Source organism: Lontra canadensis, unplaced genomic scaffold, assembly GCF_010015895.1.
Source record: "Lontra canadensis isolate GAN:19392208 unplaced genomic scaffold, GSC_riverotter_1.0 scaffold39, whole genome shotgun sequence".
NCBI lineage: Eukaryota > Metazoa > Chordata > Mammalia > Carnivora > Mustelidae > Lontra > Lontra canadensis.
This window is the reverse complement of record NW_022631033.1, coordinates 534,903-559,250: the sequence shown is the minus strand read 5'-3', so window position 1 is coordinate 559,250 and position 24,348 is coordinate 534,903. Positions and strand designations below refer to the sequence as shown.

General features: G+C 53.4%; 1 protein-coding gene across 6 annotated transcripts in view; it reads right to left on the bottom strand.

Annotated features, from left to right (window-relative positions):
- Positions 1-24,348, bottom strand: part of FBXO25 (F-box protein 25) — a 60,830-nt gene that overhangs the window by 6,649 nt on the left and 29,833 nt on the right. For 5 of the 6 annotated variants that reach the window (XM_032869802.1, XM_032869804.1, XM_032869801.1 and 2 more), the window contains exons 3-7: positions 12,794-12,897; positions 11,826-11,875; positions 9,359-9,451; positions 2,340-2,433; positions 1,353-1,537 (exon numbers count right to left, since the gene is read on the bottom strand). In XM_032869802.1, coding sequence (XP_032725693.1) covers positions 1,353-1,537; positions 2,340-2,433; positions 9,359-9,451; positions 11,826-11,875; positions 12,794-12,897 — 526 coding nt within the window. Of the gene's footprint in view, positions 1-1,352; positions 1,538-2,339; positions 2,434-9,358; positions 9,452-11,825; positions 11,876-12,793; positions 12,898-24,348 lie in introns of those variants that run through there. The other variant, XM_032869807.1, reaches the window with a different exon arrangement.

Below are 24,348 nucleotides of genomic sequence, written 5' to 3'. Positions count from 1 at the left end.
CACTCCAACAGGAAGGGGCACGAGCAGCTAGCCGGACAGTCCGTCGAGGCGCAGGGCCTTCAGCTCAACCCCCCACTGCCCGGCTGAGCCACTGTGCACCGCAAACCCCATAACCGTGTCACTGTGTGCAAAGGAACACAGCTCTGGGAGGTCTTGCCAGTGCACCACCCAGTGACCCCCACTCGTGTGGAAGCACGTCCGTCCTCACTCCACGGCCTTGCAGGGCTATAGTACCCAGGAGTTGAGGACAGACGACCTGGAGTGAGAGGGGCCGCAGAGGGCTATCCCGCCGCCTGCCCGTTGCTGCCTTGAGGAGTTCTTGCCACCTGCCAGCGGACAGCAGCTGCAAGGGGTCTGTCCCCATGGACTGGACTCCAGACTCAGGTCCCAGGACTCACACACCAAGTCCCCTCATGGGCACGAGCTGGTCTGACCCCAAGACACGCACAGTCCTGGCTGTCCTGCCCCGGGGGCTGCTAGGCTCCCCGCACACAGTGACCCCCTGAATCCAGGCTCCCTCCCATCTGGCCACACAGTTCTCTTCCCCAAAAGGCCCTCTGCCCCTGGTTTTGCAGCAGCTGTGCAGCTGCCTGCCAGGGCTCATGGGACCACATCTATGCCGCAAAGAGTCAGCGTTGACCACAGGCGACACCATCACCCCCTGATGGGCCACAGGGGACGAGGCCACAGGGAAGCCAGCTCTGAGTGTGCAATTGTGCCCCAGTCAGGAGGGCGTCCCCACCGCTGCCCTCCGTCTGTGCTGCCTCCGAGCTGGTGTCGACAACAGGAAGACCCTAAAGGAAGCCTGTGGCTTCTCGGTCTCGGGAGCCGGCCAAGGCGAGGAGGAGAGACCTGGCCTCTGCTCTCTCCCCACCGGAGTGTGTGCCGGCCCACCTCTGCAGCTTCTCTCCCTCCTCAACGCACACTTCTCTCTAAATGACGCACTTCCCAGCCTCGAGCTCCCTTGCTGACGACAGACCCCCGCTGGCCACCTGCACCACCTCCTCCCCTGAGAACCACACACGACCCCAGAGGACAGCGGGGACAGGGGCAAGCACGGACCCTGCATCGGAGGGGGGGGTCGCTGGCAGAATGAGGCGCCATGACTCCTGGACAGCTATTTTAGTTCCCAACACCGCATCTTCCCTGGAAGGCTCATCACCACAACACCTCGTCACCCGTCCCCGTCTCCACGACGGCCAGCCCCACTGTCTTCCCACGAGCAGTCTAAGCCGCCCCACGGCCTCTGGCCCCAATGCACCTGGAAACGAAGATTCCAGCAAGCAGCCAGTGTCTCCCCAGTGCCCCCGCGGGGGTGAGGCTTCGCACTTGGGACCCAGCGTGTCCCGTACCTTAGTGACCTGCAGGTCCTGCAGCTGCTCCTGCCAGCGAAGGACGGTCTCCAGACGGCAGACCCAGATGTTGATGTTTCCCACCAGCACGGACTTCCCGACACCCCGGAGGAGGATGCAGAGGGTGGAGCTCAGGTCCTGGAGGAGGTCCTTGATGAGCCGGGGGTTCTGGTGGTCGTCAAGGACTGGAACACAGCAACACACACTGTGGGAAGGTGACAGAGACCTGGCGCCCCACCCGTCCCCATGGCACTGACGAATGCAGCACAGAAGCGCTGCAGGAAGGGAAACGTGTGAACCCAGAGGCCTGGCGCTGAGGGACGGGCCCCGCATGACTCCCGTCAGAGCGGAGGGGTTGGGGTTCCAAGGGGCGGGCTCCGTGCGGGACCACGGCATGTTCTGGCAGCTGGTGGAGAACATGCTTCACACAACCCCACCGTGTGCCTGAAGACGGTTAAGATGGTAAACTCGGAGTGCGTGTGTTTTACCACAATGAAAACAACGATCTACCGTCAGTGCAACCCCAAACTGGCGTCATTTTTGAGACCCTGCCAGTAGGACGAATTTAAAAGAACATCAAATATTGCTGGACAGCATGATTCTGGGGGTGTGTGCGATTTCAGCTTTAGAATTAGCCGTGTCTGTTCTCCTTACACACGCGAGTGTCAATACACTCACACGCGTAAACTCACGGTGGGGCATCTCAGGTCCCTCTTACTGTCGGCCAAGAATTGACCAAGACAGACTGAAGCACAAAGCCACAGGCTCTCCTGAGGCCTTGGCGACTACGACGCGGCCGCGCTGCTTGTGGAGACGCACGGCTTAGGTGACCGTCTGGCCGCTGGACAGGAGGGACTTCTCTGAAACCCAGGGACCCTCCCTCGTCCCGTGGGAGCAGCCTGTCCCGATAAGACGGCGTCACCCGTCCTGGGGAACAGAGGGCAGCCCCACCTCCTCCTGTTCTCAGACACGTCAGGCACCTCTTACCCTTCTGGACAATTTTGTCCAAAACGTTGAAGTAGTTCTTCTGCGCCACGCCGCTCAGTGACGTTAACTGGGATTTCGCAATCAGCTGCAGGAGCTGAAGGAGGAAAGGACGTGCGTTCCTTAGTTTGGAAGCAGAAGCCCCCACGCCGCCTTGTCCTCTCCAGAGACCCCACACCTGTCACGTCCGTGGTATTCCGTCACCTCCGAGGGTGGAACACAGTTTCCAAGGGCAGATTCCAGGAGGTTTTCATCTCAGGCAGGTTCTCCTTGGACGAACCTTTCCCTTAGTGTTCCCTTCACGTTCTGACCACCGGGCCTTCTCCCGTGGCCTCGACAGCTGGGAGGACCTTCTGTCTCCCCTTCACACTCACCCCGTGTTGTCCTTCCTCATCCGCCTACCCCTGCCCCCGCCGTCCCTTGCCCTGTGTCCCAGTGTGTGCTCCTCTCGGGCCCCTCACCCACCCCGCAGCACCCCCCTGTGCCCACGTGGACCCACGTCTGATTCCCTGCAGCCCCGGCTGGGGTCTGCCTTCCCGTCCGCACTCCTGACACGATGTCGGGATGTCAGGTGGTGGGGTCACGGGCTCCCTCACACGCCTCTGCTCCACCTCCCTCCTGCACCTGCTCTGCGGGGCCCCCTAGGCACCTCACCCCAATGCCGCTGCCCAGAAAGCCACTGTCCGTACCAGCAGGACCCAGAGCCAGGCCTCCCTGGCCCAGGGAGGCACACCCGTTCATCCCCCCAGACTGCTGCTGCCCAGTCCAGGCTGCTCTGGGTAACCGCACCTGCCTCCTGCTTCCCTGAACGTGGGACTCTCCACCTTCCCTCCCGCTCACCTTGCCGGTTTCCAGAGGGAGAAAGGACACAGGAGACAGCAGATGTTACAAGTAGGACGACCACATAATGACCCTGAGGGGACAAAGCACCTACTAATGGTTCCGTAAGCAGTCCTCTTCCTCTGCGGCAGTGACTGCAGACGCACACACTGCAGGGCGCAGGCGACCACAGCTCTGGTCATGTCAAACTGGACATGCTGGAGACAGGCCCAGTCCTGCTCCCGGCCCCTCATCTTATCACCCATGTATTGCCCCCACCTGCCAGCTTCAACCTTCAGTCATGTAAGTGTGATTTTTAAAAGTCTTCTCAATCTCACACATTTAACAAAAAAGGAATGTAACTGAAACTCTGTAATGCAGAGCATTCTAACCAGCTGTCCTGAGCCTGTGACCCTGACCGTGGACCCTGCAGTCTGGGCTGGGTTCCCAGGAGACTTCGGGGCCCAGGACCCTGTCCCTGTGCTCAGAGGCCAACAGGCATCACAATGACACAGGATGCACTGGAAATAAGCCTCCCATTTGGGGATCACCTTGAGTAGATGATTTGTGAGTCGGGACTCCCACTTCTTGCTTTGTCCCTTTTTTCCCCTTTCCCAAGGACTCTCGTCTTATTCACAGACTTCTAGAAGGGGCAGAAGGAAGGACTGCCATTTCCTTTGAATTATACTGTAACCCAATTTACAATTTTACGCGGGTTACAGGACCCCTTGGTGGGTCTACTCATCACGCGGGTGGTCTTGCTGACAGCACCGGCGTGCGGCCTGTTAAAGGTGGGCCAGGTCCCTGCAGACCCACAAGAGGGATGTTTCAGGCTTCTGGACGACGGGCTTCTGCTGACCCGCTCTCTGAAGGACAAAGCCCACACTTCCAGTACGCCCCACACCGGGACATCCCATCTACCATGACCATCAGTTTATGCTGTATCACTTAAAAACGTCAGAGCTACAGCATCTAATTTAATCTTACTGAGGTCAAAGTCTCAAGTTAGTTGAAGAGTGTCTCCTTCGACGGGAAACTGGCGTCTCTGATAATACTGAATGAGAAATACGAGTTTCTCTGAATTACATAGGATACAATTTTACTACTATACAATTTTAAACAAAAGACACAAATCATAAAACTATCTTCCAAAGGTGACAGAACTGTAAACAGGAAAATCGGGTAAGCGTCAACCTCCGAGGAAGGAAATCAGGCCACAAAGATGTCCACAGATGGCACGTCCGCCGACACGTCGTTGGGAACGCCCTACCTGTCCAGTCGCATGCTAGACGTACACACGCTCCTGATACTATCCCAGGAGAGTAAATACATTCTCTGCTAAAGGAAACAAGCATCTGCGTGAGGCCCCACACATATTTCTTGGTCCTTAATCTTTAACGCGTCTTGTTCTTAGGGAATCAACAGATCTCACTAGTATGCTGTAACCCAACAAATTTCTGGGGAGAAGATTTAGCAAACAGCAGGTGTAGTAGCCTACCGCCAATTCTTGAACTGACAACAAGGAAGATTTAAGAAAAATGCATTTTTTGTGCTAAGGAACAGAGAAGACATCTTTTTGTGAAGGATGTACATTTTAAAATACAGAACGAACCTTCTCCATTTTTAAAAATTTTTTAATTTTTTTATCAACATATAATGTATTATAACTTTCTCCATTTCTAAACACCTAGTTTTCTTGAAAAGAGAAGGAACTGTGGACTCGGTAAAACAACCAGTAATAAATTAATTATTTCAGAGTGCCCTACAAGTCGGTTTGTACCTTCAGCAGAACTTGTGGTGTGTATTTCACAGCGGTAGGAAATCACTGGCCTGAGTCATCCAACAATACATGTCCACGGTGGCTCCCTGGGCCCCCTTGCTTGCTCACTCTGGGAAGAACACGCGCCCGGTGAGCTGCTGGACTGGCTGCGGTGCTTGGGGGCAGCGGGCTTCCTACACGGCCATCATGCACCTGCGACCTGTAAAGGGGTGACTCCACACTACTGGGAACCTCAGAGGCCTTTTCACTGAGCTCGAAAGGCCACCACTTCAAGATGTCACAGGACACATTTAGGAAGGTCACTTGTTCCCCTTGAGAAGGAAAGTTCCTAAAACTAAGAGCAGCAAGGTCTCCATCACTGAACACGGCCATGAACCTGCCATCCCCGTGGACGTGGACTGCACCTTCCACTCAGGAGGGCATCCCAAGGCTTCCACAGCTGAAACCATCCTCCTTCAAAACATCTGTGAACAACTGTGCCCTGGCCCTCAGAGAAGACGGGACATGCACAAAACGTGGGTGCTGTGTCCACGAGTGAAACAGCCCTCGGTGCCACCAGCCTCCTGCCAGAGCGTCGCCCAGCTGCTGGGGCAATGCGGCAGGCACGGGGTGCTGGGGACACGGGACACGCATTCGCTCCACTCCAGAAGCTGGGAACCAAGCCCTGCAGCCACCTGGGATCTCCAGGGCCTGCCTTACCCAGGCTCCTGGGGAGGCCCTTCCCCCCGCCACCCCAGCTTCTCATTTTAACACTTCATGTGGACATAAGACTTTTAGGGACTGCTATTGAACCCCACAGATTCATTACTTAGAAGTATTTTGTAGGAACATATAAAATTGATTCGAATGCAGCAGTTACATGGCATGGGCAGAACAAAGTACCCAGTAGTAAAGGACTACGTGAAACCCCCAAACTCTGAACTTTTCATGTGTGAACTGTAGGCAAGACGTGGGCCTTTTGGGGCATCCCAGGGGTCCGGCCCCCCTGGCCGTTCACCCTGCATCTTTCCTGGGGGGAAGGTGGGGCCAGAGCGGCTCAATCCTGACCTACTCTATTCTCCTAGTCAGTTACTCAACATCTCTTAGGGAAATCTGGTTTCCACCATTTAACGTTCTTCCAAGCCAGGAAGCTGCTAAAATACGCTTTCAGAAGACTGCACTTTTCGAAAACCCCACTCGCCCAGTGGAACACTGGTGCCTGGGAACACGCAGTCCCGTGAGACACCACCTTGCCTCAACAGGAGTCTCCCACGACCCACCTCTCAGCCACGTGCAAACACGGCCACTCAGTGAGGACTGGCTCACCCCCAGGGCGGTGGAGGGATTAACGAACTCCTCTCACAGGAGCCCAGGAGGAGTCGGGGCCTAGAAAGTCGCACAGACTGTCCCATCCCCTGCCACACCTGTTCCCCAAGCAGGTCACGAATGTCTGCTACACTGCTGAGTGTGTCTGCGGCTGAATCATGGAGGGCGCACCCCTGTTTCACAGAACCGGAGAGAATCCAGTACGGGACCCTGCACTCGACACCGTGCAAGTGTCCACCGCATTCCGACAGGTGGGCGAGGGAGCGGCTTCCCACGCTGGGGGACACGGCCTCTTACGCTGGCAACCACGGGCTAACGTGAACCGGAAGAGCAAGCTGAATAGGAAAGTTACCATCACAGAGGAAAGCAGGTGTTCCTACGAGGGTTTTAATAAAGCTTAGGTAAACCGACTGTCCGTACGTAAGACATGCTCGGTTACAGGCTCCCAGGGAATGAGAGTGAAGAACAGGCCCTGCCACCCCAGAAGACGAACAGTGGGCATCTGGGGAGACGCAGGACATAAGGACGAACGCACTTGTCTGGAGGAGTCCCGGCCGTGTTCCCGGTATCACAGAACACATGGCAGGGTCCTACCCGGGACTTAAAATTCTGTGCGTCCCCACAGAAATACAAATAGGTGGGGCGCCTGGGTGGCTCAGTGGGTTAAGCCTCTGCCTTCGGCTCAGGTCATGATCCCAGGTTCCTGGGATCGAGCCCCGCATTATTAAAATTATTAAAATTACTAAAGTAATCTAGTATGAAAATGTCATAAACACTAACAGGTAATCCCAAGAATGGCTTCTCCTGTTGCATACAGGACTGTGGGGGAGACAACTTAGTCTGGATTTGTTTTCAGAAGACCTCAGATTTCCACTCCTAACACGGTGAGAATGAGGACCACACCTCACTCCAAAATGCTTACCTTTACTTGGGCAACCGAGATAATTTGTACTTGGATGCTAAAATAATACTAATTTTTATTCAGAAAACATGTTGTAATCATTGATTAGTGTCCATTTAAACTGCTAACATCGGGGGAACAAGAACATCTCATATCATATTTTCATAGTGACAAGTACATATTGTTAATTTCTTCCACACAAATCCTCAAGGAAACCATCACCGAACGCCTTGAGAAACATAAGGAAATGACTGAGGATGTCGGACACACACCGCCTCCCATCTCGTTTCTCTGTGTCCCAACATCAACAGGCACAGACGAGTCCGTGTCACCCGCAGGACGAGCGCCTCAGCTGCGGACACGAGACGAGCTGCCGTAGACCCGTTAAGCATCACGACAACCCGCATCCGCCCCCAGCGGGCTCCGGAGCACGCACCCCACAGTGCAACAAGGCACGCGCAGCGCCAAGCACGCCCAGGGCCCGCCTCTCCGTGGAGGAAGTGGCAGTGAGCTGAGTGGGGTGTCCCGGGGGTCCCAAGCAAACCCGGAGGTGAGAGCACAGAACGCCCCTGGGGGAGAGCCGGAGAGCCGGCGTGGGCGGAGAAGGTGCCAGAGCGCGGGCCGGGGACGGGACAGCGCAGGTGTGTCTGCGGCAGCGTGCGGACTCAGAGCGTGGCGGACAGCTGCCTTCCGTCTTCGCTTTTCGCAGAAGGCAGACACAGCAAGTGGCCTTTGGAAGGCAGCCCTGCTGCCTCTGAAGGGGGTGCGAAGGGGCAGGGCTGGGGGGTGAGAGGCGAGGATTCCCGCTGGGCAGCGACTGAGCGGGTCAAGCCTCACGCACGTGGCCTCGGCGCCTCCGCAGGCCCCGGGCTCCTTGCACCCCATCTCCGGGGGACGGCGCAGAGACCGCAGTGCTCCAGGAGGGCCCAGGGCCCGTTCGGGGGGCAATGCACACGGCACACTCTAACTCTACACTTGCATGTTGTTTATGTATCAGAAAACAACCAGCAGAGGAAACGTAGTTTCACAGCCGTTACTGGTGGCAAGAGGCTAACGCAGGTATTTTCATTTTCAAAAAGAGGAGAGGCTTGTGAGGAAAGGCTCTTCCGCGGGAGGAGTGAGGCACGTGGAAGGAACAACAAACCGTGGGCAGGTTCGGGCGGCTGGAAGGACGGACTCTGGCCCAGGGACCCACCTCGTCAGAGCTCAGCGCCTGCACCCTTGTGGAGCTCCCAGCTCCGCCCCAGCGAGGACGCCCTCCCCTGGACGGGGAGGCACTCAGGAGCAGCCAGGGACAGCTCAGGATGGCCTGTGCTCACGGGTGGTGCGCGGAGAAATCCTCACCGAACAGAGACCTCCACGCTCACGCACAGCTCCCGGCCACCACACTCGCCACACTCTGACCCATCTGAGCGCAGCCGCGGGGCCTCACCAGAGAAGAGGCGAGGTGGCCCGCTGGCCAGGGCATGCACCCGGATACAGCCCGCGGGGCCTGGTGCGCGGGACTCCGGATAGCACGCGGCAGCAGAGGGGCACCGACGACGCCCTGGCAAACTCCGACCGGGGCCAAACCAAACAGATGCTATTACCTCAGGTGTAACGTGATTTAACCCCCAATATTTCTGTCCCATCACTAACACTTTTAATTTCCTGGAAACCATTACAAGGAAACTATTTCTAATGTCTCACAGTCCTATTAAACCCGAAAATAGCAGCATCAGGAACCATCGTTTACACTTCGCCTATAATACACATTGCACAGGATATACGTTCTTTCTGAGCCGAGACAGAAATGTTGTGTACAAACAGATGGCAGTGCATCCAGGCTTCCTCAGAGAGGCGGTCTTCTCTCCTGTCAGCTCGCCGCGGTCCCTGAGGCCGCGCACGCCTGTGAGCGACACGGAGTAGAATGGGTGCGTGATCGGGCGGGAGTCTCGGGAAGACCGGCGCTCGCCCCCGGTCTCCCACGGCAATGCACCTGAGGTGCGGCTGGGTGAAACGGGCAACGTGAGGCGGCCCCGGGAGAAAGCGCGTGGCACGAGGGGCGCCGCTGGGGGGGACGCCCACATTTGTTTCCTCCTGAGCTGGCTCCTCGTGCTCTGCTCTCAAACAGGCACAACTTTGCACCAACACCAGAAGCGTCTCAAATATGTGCACGTGTCACCTGCGAACCCCAGCCCCTCAAGTGTCCTGGAGCGGCTCTGACTGAAGACTTACTTTGACCACGTAAGTGAATCTCCGAATGTCCTGAATCGCACTCGAGAAGTCTAAGCGGTTGAAAGCCTCGCCCAGAGTACAGTAGCCGTGTCTCTGCAAACACAGACAGCAGTTGAGATCCGTGATTACTCACTTCGTCAAAATGGAGTGACCGTTAATGTGATCTGTCTGCGCAAATTTTGTTCAATTCTGGGAAAGGGCGTTTGTTCTTATGATTCATTCCACACTTAGCCGGAGCAGAAACAGCAACGCTGAATATGTCACGTGTAACTAAGACGCTCCGCTCCGCCATTCTTACACCACTACGGACACAAGGACAAAGACAAACACTTGGTAGCGATCCTGTCGATTTCTCTTGTCAGACAAGCTGGGGAACTTCAATCACAATGGGGTGTGTTCTAGGCTAAGCTCCTACAGATGCACAGGCCATCTGCCCGGCCACTGTGAAGATGGGTTTGCTACAGACACACACGCAGAAACGCCCATGGCCTCTGCAGGGAACCCCTTGCCCCACGGGTCTAGAGGGCTCCCCATGGGTCTGGAAGGCACCCTGCACACCGGGCCAAGGCCTGAGGCCCAGGGCTGGGGGGTGACTACGTGCAGGGTCCAGGTGGGGAGCAGAAAACACCTGGCAGTGATACCAGGAGCTGGTAACCAGACCCACAGGACCCAAAAGCCAAGGGAACAGATGGACACAGAGAACGTGTCATCGGTACTGAAAACCCTGCCATCTTTTTCAGCTGTGTGTCCTTCACGACGGGCCCTATGGTCTACACTGGTTTGCACAGAGCTGTACACTGGGTGTCAGGAGTCATTCCAAACTCGAGCCTCTGCATTTGAAATCCTGAGAGTATATAGAGATTTGCAAGTCATGGTTGTGGGATTAGATGAACTCATGACAGTCCTAGAAACACGAGGTGACAGATGACCCCTTGCCTCTCTAACGGAGGGTGGGATAGGTGCTAGCGAAGCAGCTGGAGTGCACGCCTGAGTCTCAGACCAAAGACGCCCTGTGAAAGCTGATTGGGTTTTGTGCCCAAATCCCAAGAATGATCCTAATGTGTGCAAAAACCAACAAAACACATGTTTTTAAAACAATACACGTTATTAATGAGTATCTACTATGTGCAGACTATTTTCCTGGGAGCTGCGCAGGAAACAAAGGTGAATTATAGATTATAATCTGAAGTCCATCACTGCTGACATTTCTACTCCTCAATGAATGGAACTATAAATGCTCGTATAGACACAGACTCCTTTTCAGGCGGCCACCCATGCCACAGCGGTCTCTTTTTGGAGGGAATTAAATCTAATTAACAGACTGTGAAACACTTGTTTGGGCCACACGAGCCCGCCTGCGTTTGGGGGGCCTGGTGCCACACGTGGAAGCTCAGAGGCTGTGGGGCAGCCCCAGTGGGCCACGCAGACAAGCGGCAACAGTACCTGGTCCGTATCAGGTACTCAGCCCAGAGATGCAGCCAAGGGTAAGAAACCTGGCTGTGTCCCTGCCCCAGGCCCACGCAACACCTCTGCAGACTCACAAGAAATTTCCCTTTGCTGCTCACGCTGTCCTGACTGGGGCTCTGCTCTGTAGTCGGGTGTGGTAACACAGAGCAGATCAAGTATGACACAGGCATGAGCGGCAGCCACTCAGATTCCGCCAAGCGCTCCTCTGACGGGTCTCATGAGCGTGTGTGTAAGCCGAGAGCGAGCTCAAACCCACAGCAGTCCTCACCACCAACCAGCAGTATCAGTCTTCCGGCTCAGAAGCTGGCCCCTAAGCTTCTGGGAAGTGGGGCCACATCAGAACAACCATCATTAACACTTCTGGACATCCTACCCCTACACTAAACAACTACTTCCTCAACTGTGCTCCCCCGCTGCTACCAAGTAAGGCAAAGGAAGAGCTTCTCAGGCTGCGAAAGGGAGGAGGCGTCCGTGGGTACTGAGGAGAGAAGGAGGCAGAGTCAAAGTGAAAGGCTGCAGCCAGCGTGGCAAAAGACAGGAGCAGGACGGGCTCCCACTGGTCTGGACAGGTTCGGCCTTCACCCCAGTGTCACACCGGTTCTAGATGGGGGCCACCCCTGTTCTCACTGCCCATAACACACGAGAGCAAGGACACACATGCCAGCAGCACCTGAGCCCACACCAGCAGCTTCTGGGGGAGAGGTAGTGAGAAAATGTCACACCGTCTAAGGGTCCATCCTTGCTCTGAAACAGCCCTCCGGTTGACGCAGATCTGTGGCGGGGGCACTAACCACACACCGCACGTGCGCGTGCACACAGGTACACACACGTGCGTGCACACACATGCACACACGAACCACCGCTTCAAAGATCCTAGGTTTTCATCTGCTAGAATGTGAGCCAGAGATCTCATACTGCAAAAGAGAGAATTTATTTAATAGGACATTACGTATTCAACAGAAAACACCAAATACGCTCTTATTTATAATGGAATACTTACTTCTCTCGTGCTTTCTTTATGGACATAGATCCATTTCTCACGATAAAAACCTAGAATAAAAATTAACTTTGTTTTTAAAATCTGGCAAATCATTTAAAATGAAGATTTTTATGGAACTTCAACAGTTGTACATGGTAACAAAATTAATCTGATTTCTACAGATAAGAGATGCTATCACTTGGTTGAATGTCAACAGAACTGCTGTTTCCCAACACCAGTTTAAGAGCTACTGAAACATCTTGACATGAAAAATGACTTCAGATAGTGCCACATCTTAGCAACTTAGAAGAAAACTAGCTCTCTGAGAAACTGCAGTTAATAGCAAAGCATAGAGGACTATAAAAACATGATTTGTAAAAAAAAAAAAAAAAAGGTGATTAGTCATTAATTCTGTGTACCCTAACAATTCTTCTTCTTCTACTGTTGTCTTTTTCATGTAACTCAGTCCCAGACCTCAAGGACTGTGGCGACTCTGTTCCCCACAGGACCCCGTCTTTTCCCGCAGCCTAAATACCCTAAGACAGAGGCCAGCGGCTCCTGCTCGGGCCACAGTGGGGAGTGCGGCCTGTCCCGCAGCTGAGCCAGGAGGCTCCCTGCCCGGCCGGGCCCGCATGCTTCCCTCGGCTCCCAGGCCAGCTCTGCCCGGAGTCCAGAGTCGAGACCCCTGCCACCTGGGCTTTTTGCTTGGGAGCGAACTGGTCACGGAGCTCACGACCATTTTTCAGTCATTACACATGCATGAGCTGCTTTGGGGGTTTTGCTATCTTTTTTGTTTTAGCAAATCTTGCTAACTAAATGGTGAAGCTGCAAAGCGTCTGACAACCAAGTCGGTGGGCGATACTGCAGACAGAGCCGCTATTCACGTGTCGTCCCTTACTTCTTCAGACAGCACGCTGTCAAAACAGTTTAGTATGTCAACATATTGAACAAGTAAAATACCATGAAACTGTTAATAAAAATGATCTTACATTGAGCATTTGTATCATTTCTAAAATGATCCTTTTTCCTCTTTTTGGACGTGTATTCCTGTTCTTCGTTACTGAATATTTCTTCATCGTCACTATTTAAGATACTGAAATAAAGACACATTTTATTAAAGACTTTCACACGGAGATCTTCATTTGGCTTTTCTTTTATAAAATAAGATATTGGCTTGCAACTCAGGAGACCAAAACAAAAATCATGAAATTCTGAAAGCAACCAGTGACTTTCAAAGCAGCACATCCCAAGTCTGAGGTTACAAGGTTAATGTGTCATCTGTTGTTTGCAGCGAGAAATCGGAGGTTTACCAGGTTCTTCTGAGGATGTCAGAGCAGGAAGGGCAGGACACGGTCAGACCATGCCAGGGTGTTGGGTACGCGCCACCAAGGGAGGCTCACACTTGACAGCCTTCACTGTGACACAGACGTCACAGACAATACTACAAACACTCGGGAGGTAGGTCAGTGGGAGAACAGGGTGCCCAGTAGAGACTCATGGCGTACCGATTCCTGAGCCAACATCTCCTTCATCCCCCCAGGCTCCCACACTCACCCCTAATCACCACTGCACGGGACGCTGGCTTAGGAAGCACCCACCAAACAATGTGAACTGTTAAGGTGCTTAACTGAAGCCAGGTGACAGAAAAGGTTGATTTTCCTATTTAAATACATCTAATTAAAAGCTTTCCCAGGGCACCTGGGTGGCTCAGTGGATTAAGCCGCTGCCTTCGGCTCAGGTCGTCGTCTCAGGGTCCTGAGAGCCCCTCCTCGATCGAGCCCCACATCTGCCTCAGCATCCCTGCTCAGCAGGGAGCCTGCTCCCCCCCCACTCTCTCTCTGCCTGCCTCTCTGCCTACTTGTGATCTCTCTCTGTCAAATAAATAAATAAAATCTTAAAAAAAAAAAAAAGCTTTCCCAATTTCTTTTTCTCCCCCCCCCTTTTTTTTGGCTAAAATAAGGAAACAATAAGGCAGTAACTCAACAACTTAAATACATTTTCTTTAAAAGGTACCTTATAGTCAAAAAAAATAATAACTGTACACAGCATTCCACCCCATCAAAGGTAAAGGTGCACACAATTTTTATTTTCAACACAGCAGCAGTGGGCCAGTTAGAGGCTCGCAGAGAGGTGATGAGCTGGCTGGTGGAGGTCCGGGCCCAACACTCGGGCCGAGGGCTAACGCTGCTGTTTTCCAGCACACTGGATAAGAAGGCGGTGACAGCTCCACTAGCCAGCGTTTACATCTCACGAACACAGCTGCCTGCACCAAGGGAATCCACTTATCACGGTCAGAAGACACTCACACTGCACTGGCAACAGCTGTAAATCACCAGGACAAGTGCAAGTGCATTGACAAAAACAAGCGAAGTTTCCCATTCGGTGGCAGGTTCCACCAAAGGAACTCCTGGATACTGGCTGGTCCCATGGTGTCACACTCAACCTTAGGTGAGTCGGGTGTCCTTGATCCAGATCCTGAACACAAGTCAGCTTTTCCAAACTAGAGCCATGAGCACACCAAGGAAGGGCAAACATCTGCCGTTCTCTACGGACCACGCCACACAGACGACACAGCCTACAGGACAGACCCTCCCCCGACAGGAGATCCCATTCTATCCCGCAGACACGCAGCAGGACTGGCTGTAGGAGCTGTCCTTCTGGCAGGTATATCACCGTGTGGCGATGGCCCCTGGGGCTCCCCATGCCAGCACACACAGAACATGGCCATGTGGGTAGTGAAGGACTCAGGTGCCGGGGCCACACCAGGCATGGCGCCCCACTTGGGTCCACACGGATAATCAAGAGAAAACTACCACTCTAAGGAAAATAAGTTGCCATTTTCACAAAGTATATCTTCAGTGGTTTTTATACAGCCAGGTAAAAAACATACACATATATAAGCAGGTAAGAAAAAGAAATGCTTCCAAGATTAAAATTCAACATTTAAAACCATCATTCCATGCTAAGCGAAGTAAGTCAGAGAAAGACATTTATCATATAATCTCTCTGATATGAGGAATTTGAGAGGCAGGGCGGAGGGTTATGGGGGGGGATGAAACAAGATGGGATCGAGAGGGAGACAAACCATAAGAGACTCTTAATCTCACAAAACAAACTGAGAGTTGCGGGGTGGGGGGGAGAGGGTGGCTGGTGATGGACACTGGGGAGGGTGTGTGCTACGGTGAGTGCTGTGAAGTGTGTGAGACTGACAATTCACAGACCTGTACCCCTGGGGCCAATAATACATTATATGATAAAAAAAAAAAAAAAAGAAAGAAAAGAAAAAGGGAAGAAAAGATGGGAGGGAGGGAGGGAGGGAGGAAGAAAAAAAACTACTGTCCCATTTCACGTGCACACAAGCCATTGAGCCACCACAGTTCAGAGGAAACGCCCTCATTTGTCACCTCTGGTTTTACCAGCACGATCAACAGCACCAACTCGGATTTAAAAGTCAGGAAACTTCAACGACAAAACCAAACAGCTGGAATAAAAATGAGTAGATTGAACAGACGTTCCTCCAAAGATGACACACTGGAGGTCAACGATGCCCACCGTCACCAGTCACGAGGGACACAGTGAGCGGCCAGCTCCCAACTCGCAGGACGGCCACCACACAGAGCCTGGAAAATAAGTGTTGGCGAGGACACAGGAGCCCCTGTGCTGGTGGGATGGAGAAGGGCAGCCTCTTCCAAAACGCGTGTTTGCAGCACCCCTGCAGAAACCAAGCACAGAAGCCCCAGCTGACCCGAGCCCCCTCCTGGGTAGGTGCCTAGAAGTGGAAGCAGACTGTCCACGGGCGTCTGCACACTGGCGCTCCCAGCAGCTGGCAGTTGAGAGCCTCTCGTGTCTGTGCACACGGGGGGACGAGCACAACGGAAGGTGGCCCCTGCGCACAACGGGGCGTCCTCCAGCTCGAAACAGGAGGGAATCCTGGCACACGCTGGAACGTGGGGAACTCAGAGGACATCCTCCGAGCGCAACAAGCAGTCACGGAAGGACAAAGTCCACATGCTTCCGAGCGTCTGCGGGACGTGGTGGAGTCAGAGAGCAGGGCGGACGGAGCTGGAACTGGGAGGAGGCCTGGGGTCCGAGCACGGGGACCGAGTGTCCGTGGGGAGGGCGTGGGGAGAGCTGCAGAGCGGCGCGCACACACTCCGTGTCCCCGACACCGGAAGACGGTGAAGATGGGGCGAGGTGTGCTTCATTCACCACAGAGCTCACGCCCTCCCTCTCCGCCCAGTCGTGCTCCCCTTACCACCCCCGGCTGTTCTGAGGTAAGCCCCCGGCGGGCTCTCTCTCAGGATGACCCCCAGTCCTGCTGGGCGGGTGTGGCGAGTGTCTCTTCACAGACAAGCTCCCGCAGGGCAGGGACATGGGGTGTCGCCCTGCTTCTGCAGGAAGCTCCCTGCGGCCCCCACCACGAGGCCGGGCCGCACGCTCTGGCCAGGAAGCCCGTCCGCCTGCAGCCGCAGCTCGTCTCACCGACTCCCCCGCTCCCGAGCCGCCCGCTGTCTTCTGAGCACACTTAAGGCCTCCGCGGTGACGCGCGTCTTCTCCCCTACCCCGGGTTTTGCTCGGGCGGGAAGCTGCAGCCCCCAGCCCCGCCCGACTGCTCCCAGCCAGGACCTCACGCTGCATGGAAGCAGGTGTCTGTCCCACGGATGGGGCTGAGGAGTGGCCCTTCAGAACACGTCTAAGCGCTCACCCCGGTTCCAGGGCACGCCACCTTATCAGCGCTCAAAGAGGTCTTGTGCCCCCTTCTGGACGTCTTCCCCTTCCTCTAACAGGACTGCTTGTTCGCTGGACGTGTCCAAGACCTCCCTCACGCTACTCCCCATTTCAGAAGTCATTTTCTCTTCCTGCTGCTCAGGTGGGTGCTTTCCACTCGCCCATCTCCCTGATCCCTGCCCCGTCCTTCTGCGTCCCCTCGTCTGCTGTGGACCCCTCTGGCGTTACTGTATTCTTTGGCCCTGACCGGCTCTGTGTCTCCTGCATCCGCTGAGGGTCTGAGTCCACCCAGCCTTCCCTCCAGCCGAGCGAGCATCTGCATGACCGTTGGGCTCTTCCTCAGGCACTGCCTGCCTCTGTGTCGGGCAGTTCTGCTGCCGTTGTGTCTGGTTCTCCTGGAGCAAAGGCCTCTGTCGACCCATCCTGCTTGGCCTTCTGTGTGTGTTTTCGTGAGTCCTAAACCTGAGGAAGGGTATGGTGTCTGCCAGCGACTGGGTGAGCTGGACAGAGCTGTGGCTGGTGGAGGCTGGGAGTCGGAGGGCTCTCCGTGCCAGGCCGCCCTGTGGGATGGCCAGAGCCACAGTGGGAGTGGGTGGGGACAGCCCCGAGGCTCCCCATGCAAACGGTACTCTGGCAGGACAGTGGCGCTAAAGCAGCTGCACAGAGAGGGGTCCCAGGGCCTCCCCAGTGTGGGCGCCCTGACAGGACAGTACACGAGGAGAAGCAAACACAGGCCGATGCAGTCTCTGGGCTCTCATGTGGGGGGCACCCCAGAGGGACAACTCAGGCGGGGGGCCACCAAGGTGCTCCAGGCTGTGCACAGAGTGCCCTGATGGGACTGCTACTGCTGAAGTGGGCACGGGCCACGGGGGTCTCTGGGTTGTCCGTGGAGGGGGCATCCTGACAAGACAGGAGATGGCAGAGTGGGAGCAAGCCAGGATGTCCCAGGTGCTCAGTGCAGGGGCGCCCTGGGGGGCTGGCTGGCAGGGCCTGGAGCAACCAAGCAAGGCATCGGAAGCTGAGGCGGGGAGGGTCTGCAGTGTTCCAGGGTGCTCTGCACCTGTGTCGCCTTGGTGAGACAGCGGGAGCTGCAGTGAGCACTGAGCGGGGGTGCCCCAGTGTGCACAGTGCTGGGGATACCTCCCTGGGGCAGCTGGGGCTGCTGTGGGCTCAGGGGCCCGGCTCAGGGATGCGGCAGGCCGGTCAGGACACCTGAACCCTGCTCCCATTCGCACTGTCAAGGGAGGGGAATGTAAGCCATGAGGCTCACCAGCCCCAGACCCAGAGCGTCCAGCAGCTCTCCACGGTTTGGTACAATTTTAAGGATATCTCTTTTATAAGCTAGTAATCTTTTCAACGGTGGCTTTTTTCTGTGCCCCAGGGCTGACGCGTGTGCCCGCAGTCCCTTGGCACACTCTCCCTGCTGTTGTTCACAGCACCGGGGGTGGGGCCCCTCCCCACGGTGTCCTCCTCTGTTCACTCTCTGCTCAGTCTCTAAGTCTGTTGTGCAGAAGCTCCTCGGTCAGCCCTCAGCTCTTCTTCAGGAGGAACTGCTCAGTCAATAGCGCTGGATTTGGGGTGTCCCTGGAGCTGGTGAATTCAGGGGCTTCCTACGTTGTCATCTTGACCTTGAACACAACCTGATTTGGAAACAGGACCTCTGGCAATGGAATTAAGTGAAGGAGCTTGAGATAAAATCATCCTGGATAAACCATGGCAGCCCCAACTCCAAGAGCAGAGAAGCCACAGGAAGACTGGTGGGGGAAGGCCATGTGACCGCGGAGGCAGAGACTGGAATGGGGCAGCCACCAGCCAAGGACAGCCACAAACACCATAAGCTGGGGATGGCCCCCAGAGCCCGCCCACACCTGCGTTTTGCAGTGCCAGCTCCGACACCACTGACGTTACGGTTACGGCAAAGCGTACCTTTAAATTACTTGAGCTCAGTACTGATCTCAAAAGCGCACGTGAGCTATCAACACTGCTATCAAACACAGCAGACGTTGGGAGAGAAAACTCAGCGGACTTGATGCCTCATCAGAAACATAAACCACAGCCAACCTCAGATACAAAATGTGGCCACTTTCCCCTGAAACGGAACAAAACCCAGTGACGCCCTCAAACAAATGAGTCCAGGCTGACGTCCTCTGGCAGCTCCGTCGGGCCCTGAGCTGTGTGTCCACGGCGATGTGGAGCTGGACGGCCGCCGCTCCTCTCCCCAGCGCCGCTACGGTGTGAGCTCCAGCAGTTCCCGCGACAGTCCGCACTTACACGTCGGTCCTCAGCACAGGCCTGTGTGTTTGTGCACACACTTTCCGAGAGAAAGACCAAGGGTCATAGCTCATCTTCTCCCGCTGGCCAGATGTGCACACGACTCCTGTTCCTATTTCATGTCACTCTTGCATCAGCAATTAGTCTTTCTTACAAAAAGATATTAAAAGGAAAAGTCCAATTTATTTTTCAAAACAGATTAAAAACCTGTTTTTAGGGCTAACGCTTTATTCCTGAATATCTCCCACAGCACATTTAGGGACTCTAAGGCAGATGTATTATGGGAAGGGGGTGTGGGGCGGGTGGTGGCCATGCGGCCCCACGGTTTGCCCAAAAAGGAGACGCACTGGCCCCCACACGCCACGTGGTTTAGTGAAGGAAAACGTGGTCTTGTTGAGGGTGGGATGGAGTCCTCCCGCAGACAGGCGGGCGGGCGGGCGGCCCAGCAACTCTGCCATCTGTGAAGGAGAAGCCAACCGGAAGCGTGGGATGCGGGGCAGGCCAGCACGACCTGGCCCTCACGGACTCCCTGTCACACAGAGCTGACCACCGCCCCCAGCTGCTACCCTTCCGCAGACTCAACACCGGCTGTGACACTCCCACGGCCACCAGCCCTATCGAGTCCTCCCCACCTCATGTCACAACACATAACCTGGAACGATGAAGGCAACCCCAGAGCGGAGTTGTAGCTGGGGTCACGGGCCGGAAACAGCCTCAGGAGACAAGCTCGGGGGAGCCCAGAGAGCTGCAGGGGTGCCATCCGCTCAGGGTGCAGGCCACGGCGGACTTCAGGAACGGGCACCGACACAGGAAGCACGAGACCGGGGGCTTCGTGAGGAATCCGTTAGAGGATCACTCCGGAGCAGAGTGCGGGACACCAACAGGACGGCCGGGCGGAGGCGAACGGCAGCCAAGCAAAGAACACGTGTTTGTTTGTAAGACCATGGAGCGCGGCGCAGCGCGTCCCGTCACGCGGCACTGTTCACAGAGAACCAGCGCGCGGCCGGCAGCGAACTGCGTGGTTTACCGTAGGGAGCGGCAGTCTGTCGCGGAACAGAAGGAATGAAGGGATGACCAGGGATGACCTCAAACACGAGACGACAGGCTCTGTCCGTGCACGAGACTAACCATGGGCGCAAGAGCACAGGCACGACGGTGTCTGAAACACGGGTCACTGCAGCCCCCCGGAGCAGAAGTACAGAGGGCGCGGCTCGGCTCCACAAGGGAAAGAGCTCGGGATGAGCTCACAGGGCAAAATCAGACACAAACCCCGCGTGTGAGAAGCACACCTCTGAGAAGACGGGAAACATACATCGGAATTCATGGGACTCCAGGAAAACAACTGTCACAGGAAATCACAGCATCAAGTACATGTAATTTAAATATAGGTAGATAGATAAAAACCTACGAAAAGTGAATAACTTGGACATACATTTCGGAAAGCTAGAGAAAGAATTACTAAAGATAAAAGCAAATCCCAATAACTAGAAAAAAAGTAGCACTAAAAAATCCAAAGCTAGTCCTCTGCAGAAAATAATCAGCAAGATAAAGCACAAGATAGCTTATCAGAGAAATTAAAGTACAAACACATTTCACAATGACAAGAAGAAAATTATCAGTGCAAACAGAAAATTTAAAGACTGTAAAGGACTATATTACAAAATGCTTTTGTAAACTAGAAGAAATAAAACTGATAAATTTGGTAAGACACCACTAAAAAATCAGATTTTTCCTTAGAGGCAGGGATGTTGATTATAAAGTGCACCTAAGAAGCAGAAGACAAGTGTGAGCGAGAGCAGCATGGAGGGGAAGCAACTCGCCCCCACTGACTCTGAAACACAGTCTAAAACCTCGTGACAACTGCCTCTGCTCCGGCTCAAGGCGGCAACACAGGAGGACCCTGAGTCCAACACCCCCCTTGCACACACCAAGGCTCTGTAGCCAAGGAACAACTTCCTCCCTGAGCAGCTCCTCCACATCGAGTGAACAAGAAACACGGCCACGGGAGCAGGTGGGAGAGGCTGAGACACAATCTCGCCATGCACCCTACTGGGGCCCCGGCACAGCGACACGTTCGGGAGCCAATCACAACCACAAGCTTGTCCCTGAAGAGCAAAGGGCTTGGACCTGCGTGGGGAACCCCAACACTTACAACCTGCATCTGAGAGACGAACCCTCAAAACGTCCAGCTGGGAAGGCCATGGACACAAGGCCACGGACACAAGGCCACGGACACAAGGCCAAGGCAAGTGAGAAACGGCTCTCGTAGAGCTCCGTGTGCAGACTCCCCGACCCTGTGGCCCAGCACAGACTTTCTGGGAACGAGGCTTCCCGGCTCTTTATAAGGCGCTGGCCTTGGTGGGGGGGGGGGGGTGAAGGGGCAGGCCTACAATCCGACACACGCCTCGGAGCCGACTGACATGCCCTCCCGACACACGGGCTGGAGGGAACCTCTCTGTGCTCTCCTGCCGCATCTGGAAAGGAGCCTGTCCACTCACCCCCAGCGGGCGGCTTTCCATGGCTGCCAACCAGGGACACGGTCAGATCTCCCGGCTCTGGTGGCCAGCAGGGCCACGCTCACGTACTCTCACACTGCTGCCCACAGGTCTGGCCGCCCGTCAGCTGGAATCGGGGGCTGCCTGAGACCCGCCCCCGGAGCACAGCCTGGCTTGGGCGCACTCTCAAGGACTAGGCGCCCGTAAGCAGCAAGAGACAGCCTGGATGCTCACGAAGACCTGCGAGGTGACCAAGACTGAGGGCAGGGCTGACTGAGAAGTTGCATCGCCCAGACGTGGCCAACCCTTCAAGCCTGGGAGAGCTGATGGTTTCCTCTAATGCAGAAAAACCCACACGGAGAGTCAAGTAAAATGAAGAAACAGAGTCGTATGCATGAAACAAAAAGATCAAACCCGAGAAAACAAACCTTAGTGAGACAAAGGTAAGTAACTTACCTGATAGAACGTTCAATACCTGACAGGAGTTCAGAGTAACGGTCCTATGGGTGCTCCCTGAGCTCCCAGGAAGAACGGCTGGGCAGAGAGACAGAAAATGTGCGGAAGTTGCAGGAGTCCCGCACCGCACACGGCACCAGGAGGGCCCACAGCAGACTCGTGGAGAGAGCAGGAGAGGGGGTCAGCGGGCAGCGGGACCTCAACCAGTCAGAGAAGCAAAAAGGAAAAAGAATGAGACAGAATTAAGTGATCTTAAGGGAATTATGAACACCAAGTGGACCTACATTCTCATTACAGGCTCCCCAGGAGGAGAACAGAGAGAAAAGGGCGGGGGGTGGGGGGGGGGGACTCATTTGAAGAAACAGTGGCTGAGAACCTCCTACCCTGGGGACAGAAACAGACATCCAAACCAGGAAGCTCAGAGTTCCAGTAAGATGAACCCAAAGGGATCCACACCAAGACACACTATAATTGAACCATCGAAAGTTAAGCAGCACGAGAAAAACCATCTGCTGCATACAAGAGAACCCTCAAGACCACCTGCAGGTTTTTCAGCAGGAACAGTGCCAGCCACATCAAGCGGCACAATATATTCAAAGTGCTAAAAGGAAAAATTAGCTGAGATTACTCTACCTAGCAAAACTGTCCTGCAGAACTGAGGAGAAAGAGTTCTATAGATGAGCAAAATTTAAAGGATTTAATCGCCACCAGACTAGCCTTACAAGAAGTGTTCAAAGGACTTCTTCAAGCTGACACGAGAGGGTACTGATTAGTAACAAGAAAAATATGAAAACATAAATTTCACTGGTAAAGGTAAATATATACTAAAATCCAGAATACTCTAATATTGTAAAAGTGGTGGGTTATAATTACTAATAAAGCTAATATAAAGACTTAAAAAAATAGTAAAAATACAATTATTTCTTAACAGATACACAAGATTAAAAGATGTAAATTGTGGTATCAAAAACATAACAGGGATGGTAAGATATAAAGCCTCAGAATGTCTTCCAACTTAAGTTACCAAATTAAAACAGACGGCTATAAATAGAGCTGTTTTATGTGAGCCTTGTGGTGGCCACAAAACAAAAACCTATTGTGGAAACCCAAAAGATTACGAGGGAGCAAGAGAAGCATACCAACATAGGAAATCACCAAATCACAACAGTAAGACCCAGAGGAGAAAGAAACAGGGAGAAAGACACATAACTACCAGAAATTAACAAAATGGCAGTAAGTACAGAACTATCAGTAATGACTTTAAATGAGGAAGGACTAACTTCTGCTGTCACATGACACAGAGGGGACAAATGGATAAAAGAACAAGACCCATCTGCATCTGGCCTAACAGACTCACTTGAGATGGAAGGACACACAGACTGAATGAGGGGACAAAAGAAGATAGTTCAAGCAAATGGAAACCAAAAGGAAAAGCTGGGGTAGCGATATACACCTCGTAAAACAGACTTCAAGACAAAGGCTATAGTAATAGACACAGAAGGTCACTGCATAAAGATAAAGGGGTCACTCCAACAAGAAGATACAACATCTGTAAGTGTTTCTGCATCCAACATAGAAGTACCGAAATAAAGAAAATATTAACAGATCTAATAATCACAGAGGATGTAATACCCTCATTTCATCAATGGATAGATAACCCTCACAGAAAATCAATGAGGCAACAAGAGCCTTACAGGACACATGAAACCAGAGAGGACTTAACAGGTACACACAGAACATTCCCTCCAAAATTCCTACTTCAATGCACATGGTGCATTCTCCAGCACAGATCACAGGTTGGGCCACAAAACAAATCTTCCTAAATTTAAGAAGATAGAAATGATATCAAATTTGTTTTCGGACCACAATGATATGAAACTAGAAAGCAGTAAAAAGTAAACTGGAAAATTAACAGATGTATAGCGTTACAACAACCCGTTACTGCACAACCAATGGGTCTAACAAGAAAACAAAAGAGAAGTAAGAAAACATCCTGAGACAAATGAAAATGGAAAACACAGCAACACATACAGACGTTCTGCAGGGGAATTTCAGAGTGGTAAACAACTACGTGGAAAAACCAGAAAAATCTCAAACTAACTTCATATCTCAAGGAACTAAAGAAGAAGAATAAATGAAAGTTAGCAGAGGAAAAGTAGGCACCAAATTTCAGAGTAGTTATAAGTGAAATGCAAAATAAAAATACATAGGAAAGATCAATAGGACTAAGATTTTTCAGAATATAAAATTGACAAACCTCCGGCTAGACTTACCAAGAAAAAGAGAAAATTCAAATAAAAATTAGAAATAAAAGAGAATATATCAAAACTGATACAGAAAATACACAGAATCATAAAAGACTACTAGGAACAACTATGCACCAACAAACAGACAACTCAAAAGATCCACATAGGGAGGAGTCAAGATGGCGGAGAAGTAGCAGCTGAGACTACTTCAGGTTGCGGGAGATCAGCTAGATAGCTTATCTAAAGATTGCAAACACCTACAAATCCAACGGAGATCGAAGAGAAGAAGAACAGCAATTCTAGAAACAGAAAATCAACCACTTTCTGAAAGGTAGGACTGGCGGAGAA